Genomic DNA, 22,898 nt, shown 5'->3' on the forward strand with positions numbered 1-22,898 from the left:
TGTGCATGTGATCTTTCAGGGGAAATGCAACTCTTGAGCACCACTCAACTGGGGAAATGCAACTCTTGAGCACCACTCAACTGGGCAAGTGAACAGCATCTTGTCTGGATTGAGCTTTATCCTGCACAGGCACCAGTTCAAGACATAATGATTAAAAGGCTTCTTTGCTTTTTGCCAAAAAAGAAATAATCACTAGGCTCGGCACACCCAGAATACAATGGGAGTCATGCCTTCACACTTGTTAGAAAATTTCTTCTATTGGGTATCTGCATTTCTGACTAGCCATATGATTTGCCAGGGTGGAAGGAGTAGTTGTATTATGCACCAAGCAAATTATAAATTAGGGCCTGCTGTTACTATAGAGAAAGGTATATGGTGGTTAAGGCTGCTTTAAATATTACTTTCCCTTAGATCTCCATGTAGGGAAATGTGTCTTCCTCATATGTTTGAAATGTGGCTGTGTGTGTGTGTGTATAGGTGTGTTAGCTTCTGTTAGCTATTCAGGGAGGCAAAAGGTAGAGAAAGGAAAAGGAAAAGAACACAGCTTGTGACATCTGGCAAACTGCCACTTCCCCAAAATACCCTTTAAATTTAGCCACACCAACTGTTCCATGACTACATTGGGATAGAGGGGTCTATAATAGGAAGGACATTAATAAAGCCTATAATAGGAAGAACATTGGTAAAGCCAAAGGGAAACTTAGATGACTAAATTAAGATAGGGCTGTGGAGAAAGAAGGGAAAAATGACGGCTTTGAAAATATTGCGAATCTTATTTTAAATACAGAAAAATTTCAAACGGATGTGTAGAGAGAAAGAGAGAGGGGTGGGGAGGAATAAATTTGCTTTGGCTAAAGACCAGTATAGAACTGTAATACATACATACATTAAACAGACTCAGGTTATTATTCCTGGGGAAGCGGACTTTTGCACTGAAATTTTGTACTAGAAGGAAGAAAAACTAGCCCCAACAATGATTTAAAAGTTGCAATAGAAATCAGGCATCTTGAAACTTGGATGGGGGCACACCAAAATTCACCTATGTTATTTATTTATTTATTTATTTATTTATTTAAACATTTATATCCTACCTTATATCATTGGGATCTCGGGGCGGTGTACAGATAAAACCAATTCAAACAATATAAAACAATAAATCATGTATACAGCTAAAACATATTAAAATATTAAGCTAAAAGCAGTAGAAAATTTAACATCAATAAAACTATGTGCAGCTTTTAAGCAAATTAAGCCCTCAAAGGCTTTGATAAAAAGCTACATTTTAACTTGAAATGAGGCCAACGGTCAGCGCCACTCAGGCCTCCAAGGGTATTCCACAACTGAGGTGACACAACACAGGAAGCCCTCTCCCATGTCCTACCATAATGTATGTCTCATGTTGGTGGGATGCAGAGGAAGGGTCCTTCAGCAGACCTTAAAACTCAGGCAGGCATATATAGGGAGAGGCATTTCCTCAAGTAATGAGCTGTTTAGGACTTTAAATGTCATCACCGACACCTTGACTTCTGACCGGAAGCGTATAGGCAGCCAGTGCAAGTCCTTTAAGACTGGTGTAATATGGTCTGCAACAAGTTGTCTTCAAGGGCAGCCCCACGTAGAGTGCATTGCAATAGTCTAATTGGGGAGTTACCAGCGCATGCACTACTGTGGCTAGGTTGTCCCTGTCGAGGAAAGGCCGTAGCTGGCAGATCAGCCAAAACTGACCCCAACTACTCTGGGCCACAGAATCCACCTGGGCCTCCAGTAACAAGGATGGATCTAGGAGTGCTCCCAAGCTACACTACTGCTCATTCAGAGGGAGTGTAACCCCATCCAGGACAGGTTGCTTACCCAATTCCTGGATCGGGAACCACCAATCCACAGAGCTTCCGTCTTATCAGGATTCAGCTTCAGTTTATTGAAGTTGCCTGGCTACCACACGGTGAAGCACCTTGCCCAAAAAGGGTATGTTAACGATACGGCAGTAGTTCTCACATACCTCTGGGTCCAAGGAGGCCCTGTTCAGGAGAAGGTCCACTACAGCCTCTTTCAAGGCGGCAGGCACCACCCCCTGACAAAGTGAGGCATTTACTACCTCCTGGACCCACCCAACCAATCCACTTCTGCTAGATCATATTAGCCAATATGGGGAAGGGTGAAGCTTACACGTGGTGGGAAGGACTGATTCAAGAATTTTTTTTCACATCTTCAGGCTGCAACTCTAGCGGAGGGAAAAAATACACAATTTCCCCAGCCTTGGGGAAATTGCATTTCTCTTTCTTCACCCCCATCAATGGGGGCCTTAAAGGCCCTATTTACAGGCCACCATTAGAGTGCAGGGAGAAAACATGCGATTTCCCCAGCCTTGGGGAATTCACATCCCCCCACATGCCAATCATGGCCATGATTGGTGGGTATGTGGGTGTGGGTGTGGGTGTGTGGGTATGGGAGGCAAAGCATACTTTCCGGGGCCTCTGGAAGGTGCATGATTCCTCCAGCATGCCATTAGTTGCTATAAGGCCATTTTGACACGAGGGGGAGGAAGGCAAAGTGTGCTTTCCGGGGCCTCCGGAAAGTGTGCATCACTGAGCGCTTGGCTGGCCCAGCTCCTGGAACAGGGCTGGCTGAACAGCGCTCGGTGAACTCGTGGGTTGAGCACCCTGCTAGTTCTCTAATCCCTGTCTAGAAGGAGCAGAGCAGCAGCTCTTGCAGACTCTGCTCCATATATTAGAGCCTGTTTGGCTGGAAACATGTGGTAATTCTGTCTTTTCAAAGTATAAAAATGCCATTGAAGCAGCAGTAGGAGAGGGGAAATAGGACTGCAAAAAGATGCAAGAAAAATGCACATAAACGGACAAAGTTTGGAAGTTGGGTTTATGGAAAACCAATGAACCAAACACTGTTCACCTCCTAGAAACAGCTACTATCACGTTGAAAAGTGATAGCAAGTAGAAATTACAAACAATCTTTACTTTGGTAAAAAACAAAAAATCCTCTTGAGTTACCACTGGGTTAGGAAAGGGAAGGCAACAAAAGAGCAGCGCTGAAAACAGAAGCTTGCTAGCTTACAGTGCATTAAAATAACCATGTGTGATGGTCTGTGACCATTATGGAGACCAATTCAATTTACACTTCCTTAGTTGGAATGTTAGGTAACCACTAAAAGTGGTAGCTGAATTAGCAGCAATTGGAATGGAAATACCACAATGCCAGAGCTATGCAAGCTAGTATAAACAAGGAAAGATCAAACAAGAATTGAAGAAGTGAGGGAAATATGTGGAACTGGTCTAAAGTAAATTGCAAGAGGCAGTTATATTGGCTTGCACATGTGAAAAAAGTTATAATAGTCTCAAATGAAAAAGAATACAAAAGATCAGACAAAACGTATATGACAAAGTGGAGGCTCAATACTACTTCCTGCCAAACAGGCAATTAGATCTCAGTGGTAAGTTGTGCAAGACAAAAACAGCCCTAGTGTTTACAGGTAACCAATCATTTACACTTATAAAATGCATGTCATCAGCATAAGACTGACAAAAATGTTAGCATTTGGATACCAAAGTGAGGGACTGTGTAGCATGTGCTTTTTCTCTAGAACCTGGATTCCAACAGGCTCACAGCAAAGCAGTCCTACAAATCCTTCACCATGAACAAAAGCCACAATTCAGCTATTTCTAAAACCAACCTGATGGGTAATGAGAGTTGGCATGCTGAATCACATTATTTGCTTGCAACACGGCACTCAAAAGAAATACTGTGCTCGTAGCATCCCTGACTTCATTCTGCCAACCAAATGAAAATATACAGAATAACCCAACTAAAATGCCAAACGGAATGGAAGAGACAAAGTCTGTCATGTTCCAAATTGTGTAGGAATAATACTTAACCTTTATGTAGTGCTTTGAAGAAGATAGATTCACATGCATTATCTTGGGAGGCAGTGTTCTTTGCTGCAAGGCCCCAAGGCCCCTAGCAGCTTCCAATCACCTCAAGTGCGCCTCTCCACATTTCCTTCTCCCTTCACACTCTCTGAGCTCCATCACACCAGCGGTTTAACGCACTCTCGCCACGTCTGGTATCTGGTCTTGCAGTGCAGGACTCACATGATGTCATCCCTGTCCTGCACCCATCTTGCCTCTTTTCATCCGTTTTGCATATTATTTTGGTGTGGGGAAAGTTTGGATTATTTTCCCCAGGTGGATTTAATACGCTCTTAAGCCTCCATGCATTGCTGTCCCCTCGCTTTTTCCTTCGTTGTGGGCTTGTACTTTGAATGGAGTCCTACTGATGAAAGGGGAGGGAAGGTGGTTCTCCTCCTCCAGCACAACGTGTCAAATGAATGGACTTGTACTTAAGAGGTTGAATGGACTTTCTACTGCTCCAACCCCACCCTCATTGCCCACAGAGACGGAGCCCAACTGATGAAACATTACATTAGTAAATCACTAGACACAAGCCAGAACAAGGTGGGGGGGAAGGAGCCCACATCCCTGAGAACCCCAGCAGATCTCTATTTTTATGAAGTGGATACAGCTGCGCATTATCAAAGTAAAGGAAAACAGATCCTCCACAAATGCAAACAGGTGGAATTTTGCATTGGTGGAGTATCAGGAGAATAGTTCGTTGGGAAAAATAAAATAAAAAATCCTAAAACTCAAAGCATGAACAGATCTTTGCGTGGCTAAAGCCCTCCTTAAGAGCTATCATTGTGCCACGTTTCATTTTGGTTAGCCACAGATGTCAATATCAAAGCTACCCCTCACCCAACTCGGCCTCTTCCAAATATGGAGATGTTCAATTAAGAAACATACACACAGCACTGATGCCTGAAAAACTGTTGGATAATTTTGGAGACATTAAAAGCTCCTATTGGGTGCAGTAAATGCGCAGTTTCAGGTTGCCATACTATTGTATTTGCCCAGAAATAAAAACATATAAAATATTTAAAAATTAACTGCAAGGGGAAGGAGATTTTGCTAGCATAGTAGCAATATAGGTGAAAAGATTTATGAGCTGAAATAGCACAACAACGCACAAACGTGAAAGCGCACTGCACTAGACTTGCTAAGGAAATGGAGGGGGAAATGCGGACTCAAACCAGAGGGAAAAAGTAGGTGGGATGGAGCTTTCTCTCTCTTTGCTTCTCTCTCTCTCTCTCTGCAGCAGCTGCTCACTGTCAGAAGGGGCTCTCTAGTTTTGCCTTGATTTTTTTCGTAGCAGCCAGCTGCTATGATCTGGGCTGCCAGAGGAAACTTCAGGTGTGGGGCGTCGGGAAACTTTCCACTTTTCTGCTATAAGATGGCTGGGGTCAGGGGGAAGAGGAGAAGGCAGGATCATTTATCTAATTAGCTGTGATAGGGGAGGCGCCCAAGAGGCAGGGAGCAACATGATTGGCTAATTGCAGTAGTGCACTTGCATAGACAATGGAGAGGAATGCACAGGTGAGAGAGAATAATGTGGATGTTGTTGTTATTATATTATATTATTTATTTATTTATTTATTTATTTATTTATTTATTTATTTATATAGCACCATTAATGTACATGGTGCTGTACAGAGTAAAACAATAAATAGCAAGACCCTGCCGCATAGGCTTACATTCTAATAAAATCATAATAAAGCAATAAGGAGGGGAAGAGAATGCACCAAACAGGCAGTATAAAAGTCAGAACAAAATCAAGTTTTAAAAGCTTTAGGAAAAAGAAAAGTTTTTAGCTGAGCTTTAAAAGCTGCGATTGAACTTGTAGTTCTCAAATGCTCTGGAAGAGCGTTCCAGGCGTAAGGGGCAGCCGAAGAAAATGGACGAAGACATCTCCTGGAGGAAGGTAATAGAGGTCCCCTTGGACCAGGGCTGGTCCCAGATCTCCTCAGACCAGAATGTGATCTTGTGCTTTGAACAACACCTAATAGGATCAGGCTTTTAAGCAAGAAGCTCAAAACGCATCTCTAGAACTCCAAGCTTATAGACAATGAGAGTCTGAGGAGGAAATCCTTCAGAATTTGTTTTATATAGGAACTATTCTCATTGTTTGACTTCGTAAGCCACTTTTGTTTTGTGCTACTGACCCTCTTTAGGACTGCTGCTGTAAAAGGGCAGGATTGGGTTGGATCTAATGACAAACTACAATTTTGCTAGCAAATTGTTGTGCATAATGAAATCTATTTACACAGATGCTCATGTTAAAATAAAGAATACATTGAAAGCACTTAAAATTAAGTCTCCCCAATTTGTAGCCATTCATTTTAAACCGTAAACTACTTCCAGTCTCAAGCCAAACTGCAGAAGCAGCTTCTAAGCAGCCAATTTTATTGAATTAACCTCTATAGCTATTAAAAAGGATATCTAACCAGTCTAACAGGTTTTCAGCCACATCCAGCCCTCTTGTTGACTTTTCTTTGTCAGCCTATAATGAATAATACACACAGTGGTATCATTTTACATCCTTGTTGGTTATAGAGTTAAATGACTGAATTATATACCACCATGCAGCAGCAAAAAAGTAAGCACAGCTCATAAAAATCAATCTGTATGAAGGCTGGAGCCATATCTAATTCCAATCTACTTGGTTAAGGGACTGTAGAACGAAGTGTATATATACAGAGTTTGCTCGTTCATAAAGGATTTCTATGAAAATCCCACATTCTTACCTGTTGAAGCATCTCTTCTGTAGCATTAAGCTTCAGCTGGTGACCCTCAAGACAAACTTCTAGGTCTCTGATTTTTTCTCCTTGGGCCTCCACCTGGTCTGTGAGGACACTCACCTGTAGTTGAGGACAAAAATCATCATCACCATAAAGAGAAATGTTCAGTAATTCAATCTATTTAGCAATGAAAGTTGTAGCTATAAACAGATACCCCTTTCTTTATCCCTTTCTTCCTCCAGTGTGGTGGCATGAGTTAATCCTGTTATATTTTCAGAACAACCTGTAAAATAGATTATACCGAGAAGCAGCAACCAACAGGCCCAAGAACATCTAGTAAGCTTCATGTCCAAGTTAGGATTTTCTTCAGGCCAAAACCCACACATTATCCTTTTAATTCTGCTCCTTCCCCTTCCCCCTTTAGAAGCCTTTAAAAGTTTGACAATTTTCAAAAGGACAATTTGTTTCCTACCTTGAAAGACCATTACATTACAGTTTGAAAACAACTGGCACGATTTCTTGGAGTAAAAAAAAACCCAGGGAAAGACAGAGGCACTTGGGAGGCTAGGGGGGGAAAACTACATAAAAAGTAGCACTAAAGATCATGCACTAGTATTTATAGTAAATAATTCTTCAAAGAAAAAAAGCCCTTGTAGAATCCTGTTACTGTTTTAACTGGGCTCTGAGGATGCAGAGTGCTTTCAATTTCTGCCAACATGTCTCTCCTTAAAAAGGGGAACACACAAGGAAAAAGTTATTTAGGAAGCCAACCAATTACCTTTCTTCTTTCAAGAACATGAGAACAGCTTGCCTATCAATAAAGCTTTTCGTAGCTATTAAATAACGTAATATGCAAAAACATGTTTTAACACTGGCAGTGCTCTGCTTTCCACAGGTTCAAAGCATTACAAGCTTAAACATGAATGGAACGTTTAGGCAGTGGAATCGTTGTGAAAGAAAGAATTAGCAATAATTCTCAGGAAGATCTAAGAACAGTGTCACCCACCACTACACAAAATATGAAGGGTCATATAAAGAAATAGGAACTTAACCCTATTAGAAACCAGGAAAAGTGATAGCTAATGCATTATTATTATTATTATTATTATTATTATTATTATTATTATTATTAGAATTGTCAGATGGTCCATGAGTCTTCCTACCATACAAACTCCAGATGTCTTTTATCCAATTAAGTGGATCTTGGAATAAAACTGATTGAAGAGCTCCAAAAAATCTGCTAAGTTTGCCCTGTCTCCTTCCTCCCTTTTGAGAAGTTTGCTATTAATAAAAATTAGGGGGGAAATATTGCAGAGGTATGTGTCAGAGACACGCCTTTTGTACTTTGGTAAAAGTACATAATTGTAGGCTTTCCTAAGTAAGCTAGATTCATGGAGAAAGCTGTTGGCTGGAAAGCCCAGCAAGCCCAGTCACATCTAAAAGCAGGCTTCTAAATAGCTGCTCACCTAGTCACCTACTGTTGAAACTCTATGGTGATTTATTCAAATTTTGCAAACTTAAATCAAGTGCTCCCTTGCCTTTCAGGCCATCCACATGCCAAAAGCCAATATTTGTAAACAGGTGGGCTACACATTCTCTCATAGGCTAGCAATATTTGCAAGATATTCCTGCAAATATTTGAAAATTCTACCAAAAGGGAGACTGCAAAACACACGTTTTATGCTGTGCCACCATTGCATAAGACTGAGTAGAATGACCTTTGTATGGTTTTGCTGAACTTGTTAAAGTTGCTGATTACAAACTTACTATTATAAATAATTTCGGTAGCACCTTCAATGCACAATACTTTACCATTTATATCTCCTTTAAACTTTATCACTAATCCATGTGGCTAATTAGTGCAGAAGTAATTCAATTCTGGCTTTCATGCTATATTTCCAGGGGATGTTGTATGAATATAGAAGCTTGTAAACTATCCTGAAAACACCAATATTAACTTTTGAAATTCAACTGTCCACACAGCATTCTCAATACTTTGGCCCTGTGTTAATATGTTAATGCATTGGATTTCTTATTTTTATTTGCCTTTTAGTTTTTTAAAAATGTTTTAATATTACAGTTGCTTTAATTCTATTTTAACTTTTGTATATTTCTGTTTTTATGTTTTAACTGTAAATGATTAAATTTTGTAAAGCCACCAAGGGGACCTCTATTACCTTCCTCCAGGAGATGTCTTCTGTGAAGACTAGCTAAATGTGGAGCTCCTCGACATGTGGTTCTTGTATATTTACATACACATACATACACATGTTTTCCTTTTGGGGTATTCCAGAAAAAATGCAACAATCTTTTTCCATCACAACTGAAGCAGCTGTGGAATAGCCTGCTGGAGAGACTCATCAGCTTGACAGTCTTTTAGCATTCAAGAAAGCTATCAAGACTGATATCTTCCGGTAGGCTTATCCAGTGTAATTTTAGGATACTTTTAATATGCTTTTAGGATTTTTTTTAACAGTGTATACTATGTTTTTAATCAGTATTTTATGTATTTTATGCTTGCTGTTGTTCCCCACCTCGATCCAATCGGAGAGGTGGGTAAGAAATAAATTATCATCATCATAATCATCATTATCAAATTTTTCAGCCAACAACTTGAAAGCAAATGCTCTGTACCTAGTAAGAGTGAAGTGCTATACTGGATCAGACCAAGGGTCCATCTTGTCCAGCATTCTGTTCACACAGTGGCCAACCAGCTGCCCCTGGGAAACCCACAAGCAGGACATGAGTGCAACAGCATCATATGAGTGCAACAGCACCACCTGAGTGCAATCATGTGCAATTGGTTTTCCCAATTGCATACAGTCCTTCAGCCTGTGTACAAGGAGGGTCGAGGCCAGTGGCACAGTCCTGCTCCCCCTCCTTATTATTTATTTATTTATTTATTTATTTATTTATTTATATAGCACCATCTATGTACATGGTGCTGTACAGAGTAAAACAGTAAATAGCAAGACCCTGCCGCATAGGCTTACATTCTATTAAAATCATAGTAAAGCGATAAGGAGGGGAAGAGAATGCAAACAGGCACTGGGTAGGGTAAACAGGCACAGGGTAGGGTAAAACTAACAGTATAAAGTCCAAACAGCATCAGGTTTTAAAAGCTTTAGGAAAAAGAAAAGTTTTTAGCTGAGCTTTAAAAGCTGCGATTGAACTTGTGTGGATCTCAGATGTTCTGGAAAAGCGTTCCAGGCGTAAGGGGCAGCAGAAGAAAATGGATGAAGCTGAGCAAGGGAAGTAGAGGCCCTTGGGCAGGCGAGAAACATGGCATCAGAGGAGCGAAGAGCACGAGCGGGGCAATAGTGTGAGATGAGAGAGGAGAGATAGGAAGGAGCTAGACCGTGAAAAGCTTTGAAGGTCAACATATATTGACCTCCTCCAACGTATATTGTACACACAGAGAACAAGAGCAGAGGGCTAGAGCAGTAACTTCAAAGTGAAGACGACACAGTCAGGTGCATGGCTTGTGTTACAAACAAACAACGTTGTGATTCAGCAACAGCCATTCCATTAGGCTGCAGCAGAGGGCGAGATAGGAAACAGGGCCACTCCATTGGCTTGGCTGAGAGACCAGCTCCTTTCGACTCCCCTCTACTTGAACTGTTCCTAATTCCATTATAACCACTTTGTCATTTTCAAGAACAATTGCACAAGTTTGCTTTTTTCATCCTCTCCCTTCCAATCCTCTTTCCTTTTGTCTCATATCTTTCATAAACTTGAGGGCAAGGATAGTTTTATTATTGATCTTTGTAAGCTGCTCCAGGAGCCTTTTTGCAGAAGAATGAGTTAAAACTGAATAAAGGAAGAACAGCCACAAGGAAGTTATTATTAGGATAGTAGACTCTGATGTTGCTGTTGTACACCGCTGATTCTTTTTGCATTTTCGAAACCTAGACTAATTACATACAGGGTATAAGCATTCCCATCTCCATAAAAAGTCATGAATATCAATGGTGCTGTATAAAGTGAACAAACTAGTTTATGTACTATTAGTTTGTGCTGGAACAATAACTTATGTACTACAATAACCATCTGATTTATGTGGGAAATGTGCTACAACGACTGGCATTGATGCAACTATTGTATAGCTGCAGCCATGCTACTATTGGTAATATAAAATATAAACTGGGCCAGTGTAATATTTTTGATGAGCAAAAAACCTGCCTGAGTCATTTGCATCTTCCCAAAAATAGGGATTCAAACAAAGAATATTCACCATATTCAATCTTCATATTTAGGCTAGCTGAATCCACAATCTATTCAGCCAGATTGCTTTTATTTTCTTCCTCAATACTGATCAACTTAGTTAAATATTTAGAATGGAAACTGACAAAAAGTCAACGCAGGACACACCAGAGTATAATTAATATAGTTACAATTAACTCCCCCAAAGCACAGTACACGATATTTATAACATTTTAAAGAACTTTTAAAAATAAATAAATTATTAATGGATTTCATCATCATACAGGCCAATTTTAAAGTACATTCAAATTCAGTAGCTAGGCATTAAATAGTCATGATTTTTTTGTATAAATATCTGAAATAATATATTATGGAATTACCTTCTCTACTGCTGTTAACTTAAATCTACAATGAATATCAAGTGTATTGATAAATGCCAGAGCCTACTTGCTGTAAATTCCATACCTGCAATATGAGAGATTCCTTATCACCTTCTAATCTTGTCAGACGTTCTTGATAGGTTTCATTACTGGCAGAAGTATGGTGATTCACCTGGGACTAAAAAGAACAACAGTCTAAGAACACAAGCAACTCAAATGTAATTACATTGTTAGATACTACCTAGAACTTTAAGGTACAGTATAATCATACTTACAAGAACATACCATAGATGCATTACATAGCTTACAATTTTGACAACAAAGCTTAGTAAGCCACAGACATTTTGCCAGGTTTCAAAATGCAATTTAATTTGGAACATTTTTCCATTTCTGGGGATTTAACCATGGCAAAAAGGTAAAACCCTCGAGTGTGGGTCACAAATGATAGATAAAAGTCACAAATGATAAATAGATTCCAGTCATAAGGTCATCAGTGTTGTCCATAGTCGATAACAGCACTTTAAATGGAATTCTATAAAGAAAAAGACAGACCAAACTCAATAAGCAATCTGTTACTTGCTACCCCTCCCTTCAAAACAGAAAATGCATTAAATATTAAACAAGCAACATTTTCTAGTCCAGTGATGCATCCAGTGCAACTGAATCACTGGATAAATGCCATTAAATCTTAGCTCATCCCACACATTTCTTCCCTAGTCTTATCATGTGCTTCCCTCTGCTGCTGTAGTGAGTAAGGTATCAGGCATGCTCAGCAGGGAAGAGAACCGAAAGGAGAGGCCATGACTGTGATGTCTCTCATTGGGCGTGTTTGCACATCGCACTAAGACACCCAGAGAAGAAGCCATGGTGAATGGATGGCTTACCCATTGGTCCCGACAAACAATCACCCACTTGGCAGCTTCCCATGGCTTGTTTCTCCCTCAGTCCCTCTCAGCCTTCCAGGTTGCTCCTGGCATGTATCCCAGAGCCCTTTGTGGCAGAAATCCTTGTTTCCTCATTCCCTATGTCAACACCCTTTCTGCAACTGGTCCGCTGTAGTGGCCAGCTGATGAGGAACATCTGCCCCATCACATTACAAAAAAGAAAATAATTTTCCAAACACTTATGGATGCTGGAACACATTCACAAGGTTCCCCCCCTCCTGGGCTCTTGTGCAAAACTGAAAGAGCGCATGTCTGCTATTTAGCTAACCTTCCTCGTATCCCCCTCTTGTCTATGTTAGCCACTTTGGTGCTTCTCTTACACTGAAGTAAGAACACCCATAGGAAGGCATTCACAAACTTAAAAAAAGAATCCCATTCTACTGTTCTGCCATGAATCTTGTATCATTTTTGCATTCTTGTTCTCTAATCTTCATGTACATCTGACTGGCAAGAGCAGTGAAAACCCCTGCTGCACCACACGATCTAGCTAGTGCCAACACCATTTTTTCATATCCTTTCTCATCCTTAGAATGATTTAATTTTCTTTTTGTAAGAATCATGAAAAAGGGACACCAGAGAGTGTCCTGAACGTTGCTCCTGTGCAAGTGCACAGGACTGAATGACTAGGATTTTTGCACAAATTTTCCCTCTGTTTTACTACTCTGTCATGAGATTTGTGCAAATTTCTCCTCCATTCTACTGCTCTGCCATGAATTTGATGTAATTTTTGAGATCCCACTCACTGCTCTTTAACCCTCATGTACAGCTACAGAGCTTCTTTATTTCAAGCACTTCAGCAGAGCCATATCCCCATATTGTCAATGTCCTGGTCTATTTCATCCTCCACTTACTGTGTTTAGGGTAGCAGAGCCATATTGCCAATGTTTTGGTCTTTTGCATCCTCCACTTTCAGCTCACCCCACCTTCGTGCTCATCACTTCCCTTGATTGCTAACTGCTGCCACCATTCTCCCTCATCCCCTGCCAGTGCCCTCAACCTCCTACTCCCAGCCTTTAAATTTGCACAAATGTCCCCTCCATTTACTGTCTAGTCTTTAACTTTGTTTGTTTGGGGTCTTCAGCTCTTGCACAAGACCACAAGAGCATCTGTCCCTATTTAGCCAAGCATCCCTTTCTTGTCAATGGCTTCTGCTTTGGCGTTTCCTCTGGTAGTGAACACTTTTTCCCCCTTTTTCTTTTTTAAAAATGCCACTTCACATTACAGTGAAATAAGCATATCAGCCCCAAAAGTGCCTTCTCTTCTGTAGTCTCCAGTTCCATTGTTAGCTGTCAGATGTACAAGACGGTTACAGAGCAATGATCGAGATCACAAAAATTACACAAAATTCATGGCATAACAGTGGAATGGAGGGGAAATTTGTGCAAATATCATGGCAGGACATTAAAATAGAGAGGAAGTTTGCACAATATACCTAGAAGTAGTCACGAGAGTGGGGGGGAAAGAAAACATATACTATTATTATTATTATTTATTTATATAGCACCATCAATGTACATGGTGCTGTACAGAGTAAAACAGTAAATAGCAAGACCCTGCCGCATAGGCTTACAGGACATCTCTGATGTTCCTTCTTCATCATTCCTTCAAATAAAGTAAAAAAAAACCCCCACTAAAAATCCATCCCGATGCTGAAAAGGGATGGATGAAGAAAAATGGCAGCGGTATTGAGATCACAAGGAATGACAGGTTTTTTTGCTGCTCTTTCTGGTCAGCTCTACTAGCCATTTTGACAGCCCCCCCCCAAATCGCCCTGCCAGGTTTGGACGTCATCCTAAGCCACCCTGAGAACAAGCCACCATACACAACTTTACTACAAGCCATGGATTCTCAGACGGCTTGTTTGTGCAAAACTACCCATGACAGGAAAACTGTTCCAGGTTCAAAAGTCACACTAAGCCACTTTGCAACCACTCACAATGATAACCCACTGTGGCTTGGCATGGCATGCGAATCCAGTCATTATTCTGGGAGATTAAAAAGGAACGCATCCAGGGTATGAATTGCAAGTAGCGAATGAAGAACTTGCAGGGTGCCTGCCCTGCGAGTTCACAGAGTTCTGATCGGCCAGCCCCGTTCTGGCAGAGCCGGCCCGGCCAAGCGCTCAAGAATGAGCACCTCTGGGGCCTCTGGAAAGTGCACAATTCCTCCGGCATGCCATTAGTATGCCAGGAGAATAGCACACTTTTTGGAGGCCCTGAAAAAAAGCGCTTTGCCTCTCTCCCCCACTTTAAGGCCATGATTGGCATGGGGGTGGGGGCAAAACATGCTTTCCGAGGCCCCAGAAAGTGAGCTTTGCTTTTCTCCTACCATGCCAATCACGGCCTTAAAGGCCCTTTTAATCCAAGAGGGCCTTTAAGGCCACGATTGGCATGGGGGTGGGAGGGGAACACCATTCCCCCAAGTCTGGGGAAATTGCATATTTCCCCCTTCCACTCTAATGGCTAGAATGTTTCTACAAGAGTGGAGGGAGAAAATACGTAATTTCCCCAGCCTTGGGGAAACTGCATATTTTCCCCTGTTCCATTAACAGCAACTGCCATTAACGCAGTGGGGGAAAGGACAAAGAGTGCATGCAGGTCAGGGCAGAAGTGAGTTTCTCCTGGACCTGCACCCCCTTTGTCCTGCAGGAGTGATGGGGCGAAAATCCGCCCATTGCATCCGCCGCAGCCTGCGAGGGCCGGACGTGGGGGCATCTGCTGCCCTTGTAGGCCCTGGCAGATTTTCACCCCATCACTAATTGCAAGGTGACAATCCTAGTCTGCTCCTAGTCTGCTCCATTTACAAAATGGTGTATGGTAAACACAGTATCTTGTGCACTGAAAGAAATCAGATGGTATATTAAACTTAAACCACACACATACCATGAAACATGATACTAAAAAGAATGGCAATTTAAACATTCAATAAGAGCAGTACAGCTTCACATATTTGTAGATTTTGTTTTACAACAAATGTTATTGTAAAACAGTATACAGCAATTTCCCCTAACACAGCTAAAGATATCCTAGGCAGGACGTGGAAGGGTAAAGTATCTCCATTAGGACACTGTAAGTATGAATGACCAGCCATTCCTCCAGGGAACTCAAGGCGGCATACATGGTTCTCTCTATCCGCACTCCATTTTATCTTCAAAACTACCCTGTGAGGTAAGTTAGACACTGACCAGGCCAAGGCCAGTCAGAAAGCTTCATGGTTGAGTTGGGATTTGAACCTGGGATTACATATTTGAAAGTATTTTATAACCAAACTCTGCTTATGAAACTGTCCTCATGTCAATTCGATGCAGGTCTCACATGGAGCAATAGGAATAGGCAAGCATCTATATGAAACCTTACCTGGAAGTAAAGTCTGTGGAAGCCAGAGGGCCTTGTTCTTAAGAAAAACACTTTATGATTGGGGCCAAATCTACACCAAGCAGGGTATAACACTTTGAAAGTGGTTTGAAAACGGTATGTGGAATATATCACTTGTCAATACCGTTATAAACTGTTATAAAACAGTAGTGTAGATCCTGCCTAGGTTATATGTTTGCTCTGCAAACATCTGACCTCCATTCCAGTGCCCTCCTAAACACATGTTGGGCTGACATCTGACCCAGACAATCCAAAATAGGATGAACCTAAAGGATAAAAGCTCCTTCTGACTAACAAGAAGGCAACTTAAACAACTAGAAGAGCAGGTGTACTTTGCATGTTGCAATAGGTTTTGCCTCTCTCAGGACAGCTCATTAAGTTCTAGATAAAAAGTCATTCTGTTTTAAGCCATAATGAGATAATGGACTACAATGCTTCCTGCTCTAATTTATGCTTCTAAAATACACCAGTCTGAAACTACATTAGCCAACATTCACATCAGACAAAGTAATCCAAGGAGAAAACATCAACTCTGCCAAAACATCAGCTACTACATACTTTAATAAGAATAGACAAATGCAGACAACCTCACCGACTAACCAAGCAGCTGCTTTGTCTCAGTCTGCATCTTTTAAGAAATTGCCGTTCTTTATAGCAAATGTAATGACAAGATAAAACAGCAATGCAGCCTCAGGGCATGTGTGTGTGGATGATGTGGGAAGTGAGTGCCGTCAGGGCTACACAGAAGGAACTTCCTGTGGTCATTCAAGTGGTATTCAACAGGATAGATAGAAAACTCCTGAAACATCTGGTTTTTGCACTTTCACATTTTTAAAATTTTGGCAGCTGTTTACTTCTGTTTAAAGAATGTAATGTTCTAAGTGTAGACAATTTCCTCAAGCAGTACAAGTTTCACAGATATCCACACTTTTCCAAACTAACATGAAAACTTTCCCCTTATGGCTTCATGGCTGCAGAGTCAGGGAGAAGGGAATTTGGATAGGTCAGCCCAAAGCTCGGAACTGGAACAGGAGTGATTGTTCGCAAGAGGCTCCAGAGAGAAAGTGAAGTAGAGGCAGATCACAGTGAAGTGAAGACATGCCCTAGAGGCCTCCAAGATTAATCGGAAGGGTGTTCGCGTGGATATGTGCAGGACTGCTGGTATGCCCCCAGAGGCTTGTGGGGCATTTTGCAATTTGTGTGCTGTGGGCTGGGTGGATTGACATATGCAAGAGATATATCCTCAGAACAACTCTGTGAGGTAGGTTTGCAAGAGAGAGAGAAAAACAAAGTCACCCAAGGAGGAGGTTTGAGCCCAAGTCCCCTCAGTCCTAGTTCAACACTAACCACTAGACCATATTGGTGCTTCTCCATAACCATCTCCTCCCACTTGTTTTTATATAGCATTATCAGTGTAGAATCTATGCTGGAGATGGTAAATTGACAAAGTAACGTAAACAAATAACAAGCCCATGCCCAAGGAATAAAGGGGCAATAATAAGGAAGAATGGATGGTGTTGTTTAAGAGAGATGGGGACCTTCAAGTGGCTGAGGGTGTTAAGAAAGAGCAAAGGGTAAATTTGGATAGGAGTAGGGAGCCATGGAAAGCCTTTAAAGGGCAATATTTTACTTGGTGTGGAAGGAGATGGAACGTCTATGTACTAATTTGAGGACAGGTGTCATGTGAAGTGGGAGGACTGAGATGTGATAAGGGAGGCCAGAAAGAAAATTGCTGGCTTCAAGTAGGGAACTGACTTACATAAAACCAGAGTTTTGATTAAGAAATGGAAGGGAAGACCCAAATTTTCACAACACTCCATAGCAGGGGTGGAGAACCTCAAGTTGTTTCCAGGACTCCAACTCACATGATCCATGATTATGCTAACTGGGGCTAATGGGATTTGGAATCCAACAACATCTGGGGAAGCACAGGTTACCCAACCTTGTAGTACGGCAACTTAATTGGCTAAGAAACCAAATATAAAAAGGGAGGTGATTATACCACGTTTCAACAATAACCTTGTATGAACAATTGTTTCACTCATGAAAAAGCTTTCAAAAGCATTCTATTCTTCATTTAAGTAACCACAAACAAGACAATATTGTTTAATATGCAACTTATTCAGACGTTTTGGGATGAATTCATTCAATCAGTTGCATTTTTCCACAGGCTATTGATTGCAGCTATATCATAAGGACTGATTGCTTCGTTTATGTGAAGCCATTATATTCCATCTGGAATACTGAATAAATCTATGTCACAATAAAAGCAACTGCTTGTGCAGAAAAGTGTAGCAAACTTGAGACATGTTCAGTGTATTCTAACTTTCTTTTAATGAGAACTGGCAGATGGAAACGGAGCAGAGCCAACAGAATGTGGTCATCCAACTATTTGTTCAGTAGCTCATCCTCACAGAGGATTTTGCAGGCTCTGGAATTGGTTAATAATATTTACTCACATTTGAAAAGACCAGAGAAGGACAAGGAGAGTGAGAGGGAGCAAGCGAGAGAGCACCTGCCTACACTTTACAGTACATATCTGATATCAAGAGGAAAACTGTGGTCTATACTTCAGTTGAATAAAACATTTGATTTTTGTGGACAACTCAATGGAATAATTCTCCTCTTTGGTCTTACTGTCACCAAGATAATCACTTCACAGCAATGATTGTATATTTAAGGGAATTCCAGGAATTTCTGTATAATACATGCATACACAACAGAGCACAGCAGGGTACAGTTGAACTTGCGTGGGACACTGCAGCTTCTAGTACTGGTTTGTTTCAAAGTTCCCCAAATAAGGACCTGGTAGCTGTAATAACTCCATGCGGGGAGATCTATGTTACCGTCCTTCACACAGAGTGCGTAGGGTGAAAGGAAGAAGGCATGTGGCCCTCAGTGGTATTTTGGTGGGCTGGGTTGGGACGCAAGGCAAGCCTATGACAGCAAAAGCTTCTTCCCACCAGATCCAAAGAAATATTTGGTGCTCCTGCTCTGAGTGCTTCCACGCAATGAAGTGAGGCAGGTAACTACTAGGTTTTCTCAGTGCCAAATCATGGCTTATTAATCAGATGGAAAAGAGATATAAGGAAAGATATAAGGAAATGCAATGTGCACACAATTAAACAAATAAGGAAGTGCCCTTTAGGGCCAATTTGTATCACATTAAATGAGGGGACACACATTACCAAACCCTCTTCTGTCTGTAACCAAGGCCTTCTTGATAAGGGAAAAATGATTATTTTAACTGTGCGTGCTTTCTAAAAGAAGAGGTTGTTTGTTTTGGTTCAGGGCCGGATCTACACTAGTCTTATAACGTTGCTAGTGTCCCTTTCTAACGTGGTTCTCTGTATCGGTTTTCTGTAGCTGTAACGTTACTGCAGGGCACATTGTTAAACCCTTTCGTTGCTGGGTTTGCTCCGCCCACTGCCTGCCTCATTCCTAGCTAGCAGTGCAGGGTAAGTCATAAGCACACACAAATCCCTCCCTCCCAAAACATCTTAACACAAGTCTCAGGGAATTGCCTGAATGCACAAGAGCCAGCCACTTTGCTGAAGCTAAGCAGGGTTGGGTCTGGTCAGAATTTGGATGGGAGACCAAATTGAAAAGTTTTAGCAGCAGCCGCATTTAAGCCCTGCAGGTCATGAGTTTTGGGCTTTGGACCCTTGTTAATTTTCCTGCAGGGAGCTACAGCTCCTTTGCAAAGAGGGGGGAAATGTTTTTTTAAAAATCATAAAAAATCAACCGATGACCCAACTTGATTCAAATTTTAAGGCAGGATACATGGGAGTACTTCACAATAAAAGCAGATTCTAAGGTGGAAAACTTCTGAGTCCTTTGCATACAATTGTCAGTGACAGCACAGTATAAGGCTGGTGTGATTTATCTGCTGTAGCAGATAAGATAGCAAACGGGGCGAAGGAAGGAGAACAGGAAGTGGGCGGAACAAACTCAGCAGCTCTGGGTTGCGAGAGGAGAATTACTGGTAGGACAAGGCACATGAATCTGCAGCCACGCTGGAACTAAGAAAGAGAACCTGTAAGTATGACTCATTTACAACGTTGGAGACCCAGAGTCACGTGACGCTATGCGTCACAGTAACCCATTCAAAGCGTTAGAATAACACCAGTGTAGATTCCCACCAGGTTATTTGTCCCTCCAGCAGACTGCTACACGGTCAGTACACCGGGCCTCTCTGGGCATTGCCCTTTGAACTAGCCTCCTTGCAGCTGGGAATGGTTTCAGGAGAAGGCTGTTTTGATGTAGACATTTGTTTGAATGAGATCTATGAAATCTTGCATGACAATTTCAACTAGTTTAAGTAAAGCAGCTATGTGCTATTTGATCCATTAGCATTTTCTAAGGTTTGGACAGCTGAATCATTCCATCAGCCACAAACTTTAGCAATTTTATATTTATTCTTTTATTCCAGACTCACAGGAGTAATTCAAACTCGCCATTAATTTATACAGCAAAAACAACTATGCAGTTGGAACTTGCAATATCAAAACTGATATTATGCCCACTTCATTTCCCTGTGTCCTCTCAGTGAAATTAGAGCCCACTTTGGCAAATGCCACTAAGAATTGATGGAAGTCCAATTTAATTCCTTTCTCTCCTCCCTCCTTGCTCTGGTGGTGGAAGCAGGGCTTTTATTACCAGCCAAAGAGCATCAGCTTACTAACACAGTTGGTGCCCAAGCATGCAACAGCAATGGGATCATGTGGTATAAGAAAGAATTCAGTGTACTGCTTTCTGCAAATCTTTAATTACTTATCAAAGGAGCTTGTGAGCACAATGGAAATCAAGATATTTCCCTGGGAGGAGTTCAGAAGTGCCTGGCATTCTCTTACTGTGCTTCTTCATTTCATACACCACTGCCCCACAACGCAAGTACTCTTCTTACCCCACACCATCCCAATTCTTTAGAACCAATATTTGTCTTTTTTTTAAAAAAAAACTCTGCATAAAAACAAACTACCCACAACTACTGAAATTTCTTCACTTCGATTTCCTCAGAATAAGACCAGAGAATCTATGCCAATTACACCCACGTTTTTGAGAATGAGTTATCTCACAAGAATGTTACACAGTGTCAGTGTCCTTTTTGCCATAGGAAACCAGAAAATTAGTTGGCAATCACAGATTGGCTTTCTGGAAATTGCTTCTTGGGCACAACTGTTTCTATGTGAAGAGAACCAACGTGCACTATTGAGCTCCATTTAAAACAAACGCTACATGTTCCAACTACTATACATCTGATTCATCATTCATTTTTGCAAAGACTTGATATATAAGTATGGAGTCTAACACACTAATTAGGAGCTAAAATCGGAGTTGCTAAACAAATAATGTGTATTATTTTATCATTCATAGGCATATCCGTTGAAAGTATAATATTAACAAATACCACTACCTGTCCTTTTGGATGACCTGGGGATGCAATCCTATACCCATTTACCTGGGAGTAAACCCCACTAAACGCAATGGGATTTATTTCTGAATAAACATGTACAATATTGTACCATGAAACAGTAACTTTCCTTAACACAAAACACAACTACCTGAATCCCAGCTCTTTCAACCTCCAGTCAATAACAGAGCCATAGATTAATAATACTGAACATTGCCAAGAATATTTTATCTTTTCCTGAGTACACAAAGGTATTTGTGAATTCTACCTTGTATTATTCAGATTAAATAGCACTGTGAAAAAATATTCTGTGTGAAGTGCATTTGTACTGCAACTTTAAGGGTTGTCATACAGAAACCTTTTTTTAAAAAAAAAATATTCAAAAATAAGAGGTAATTCTTTATTATATATTATTACTTTAAGATTCCTCACCACCCCTAGCTTCAATATAGATAAAATACAATTAAGATAACGAATACTGTGTTCAGATTAATCACTACAAAATTAAGATGATCACTATGATCCACATGCAAATTGAACTGGGAGCAATTTATTTTAATCCTATTGGAGAAAATTGGATTACATTATTTAAATATCAGAATTCTCAGGCTAGTTTGCTTATTGATGGGTCTGTAACTGAATCTTGTCTAAGATTTAAAAGTACACAACTACACTATATCTGTGCAAAAGTTAAAAAAGCAAGGAAAGGGTTAATTAGCTAGCAAAGTTAAATAGCACATAGGCATTTTATTTTACCATTAGTTGTAAAGTAGGATCCAATATGAGCAGTTCTATTTTAATGCCAACTTAAAATAATGCTTTAATCATTTTGCTCAAAATGCTTTTATATTTGCTTCTTTATAAAGACAAAGAATTATTGGTTATTTCCCCAGTCCCCTTCCTCGCAGACCACTAGTTTCAGTCTGCGGAATACGCCATAATTTCCCCCACAGAGGTGGAAAATCTCATGTGTTCTGTTTTCTCTACCCTTAAACTTGTTAAGCAATAGAACTGCAAAGAGTCACTTACCCTCTTTAGCCACGTGAAGTGCTTGTAAATATCAATCTCACTATCCATGCTTCGGGCCCATCTCAGCAATTATATTTCCTGGGTTCAGAGCAATCACAGCTTTGTTCTGGAGAGACCACAAACTTTCTTGCTCTTCCTCCCGCCCCCACCTTGTCTTCCCCCACCTCTAGCAAGCTGAATGTCTGTACATATTTGACTTTAAAATGGTCCTTCAGGCTTATTCTAAACTCGTTGACCGGGTGTATATACACAACGGTATAAACTTCTGACTGCATTCCCCCACCTCCCTAACCCAGAGCATCTGTTTTTTTTTAAGTGGAGATCAGTCATCAACAGGCAGTAATATCATTCTAAAGGCTTCAAAAGATGCATAACGCCAGATGGTTTCAGGGAGAGAGAGAGAAAAAGGAAGCTTCTGTAGCGCAGTTGAAATCTGCAGTGAGAGTGTTCCCTTTTAATGGTAAAATAACAAGCTAAAAATTGCTAGGCTGTCATAGAGAAACTATTTTCAAGTAATGCCTTCCCTAGCTTTCTGTTTCAAGCGTGGCTGGAACTCATTACCCCAAGACCCTCTATTTCCTGTCTCTGTTTTACTCTGTGTTTATCGGAACGCTCCTCAGCTTCCCAGTTTATTTCAGGCTGGTACTAAACCTAAAAATAAGTCCTGCTGTTTGAGAATTGCTAGCTACTCTGTTCTCACAAAGGCACAAATATTTTAGGACAACCCCCTGCCTGAAGCCAAGTATTCCATAAGCAGTTTTGTAATGGGGCAATGTTAACGTATCAGAAATATGTAACTCAACATTTTTCCATTCATTGCTGCTGAAACTGCACTGCATGGCAACGCCTGAGGCTTGTTATAGTCACATGAGAGTACCATCAAAGTAATACTCCAGGTGGGTTCCTAATCAT

The 22,898-nt window shown here is 40.9% G+C and overlaps 1 protein-coding gene across 1 annotated transcript in view; it reads right to left on the reverse strand.

The window, feature by feature from the left end:
• Positions 1 to 22,898, reverse strand: part of PPFIBP2 (PPFIA binding protein 2) — a 104,447-nt gene that overhangs the window by 54,983 nt on the left and 26,566 nt on the right. The window contains exons 3-4 of the mRNA XM_063118420.1: positions 11,312 to 11,404; positions 6,650 to 6,763 (exon numbers count right to left, since the gene is read on the reverse strand). Of these exons, the coding sequence (XP_062974490.1) occupies positions 6,650 to 6,763; positions 11,312 to 11,404 (207 nt within the window). The remainder of the gene's footprint in view (positions 1 to 6,649; positions 6,764 to 11,311; positions 11,405 to 22,898) is intronic.

This window comes from Elgaria multicarinata, chromosome 2 (genome assembly GCF_023053635.1).
Source record: "Elgaria multicarinata webbii isolate HBS135686 ecotype San Diego chromosome 2, rElgMul1.1.pri, whole genome shotgun sequence".
In the NCBI taxonomy this organism is placed as follows: domain Eukaryota; kingdom Metazoa; phylum Chordata; class Lepidosauria; order Squamata; family Anguidae; genus Elgaria; species Elgaria multicarinata.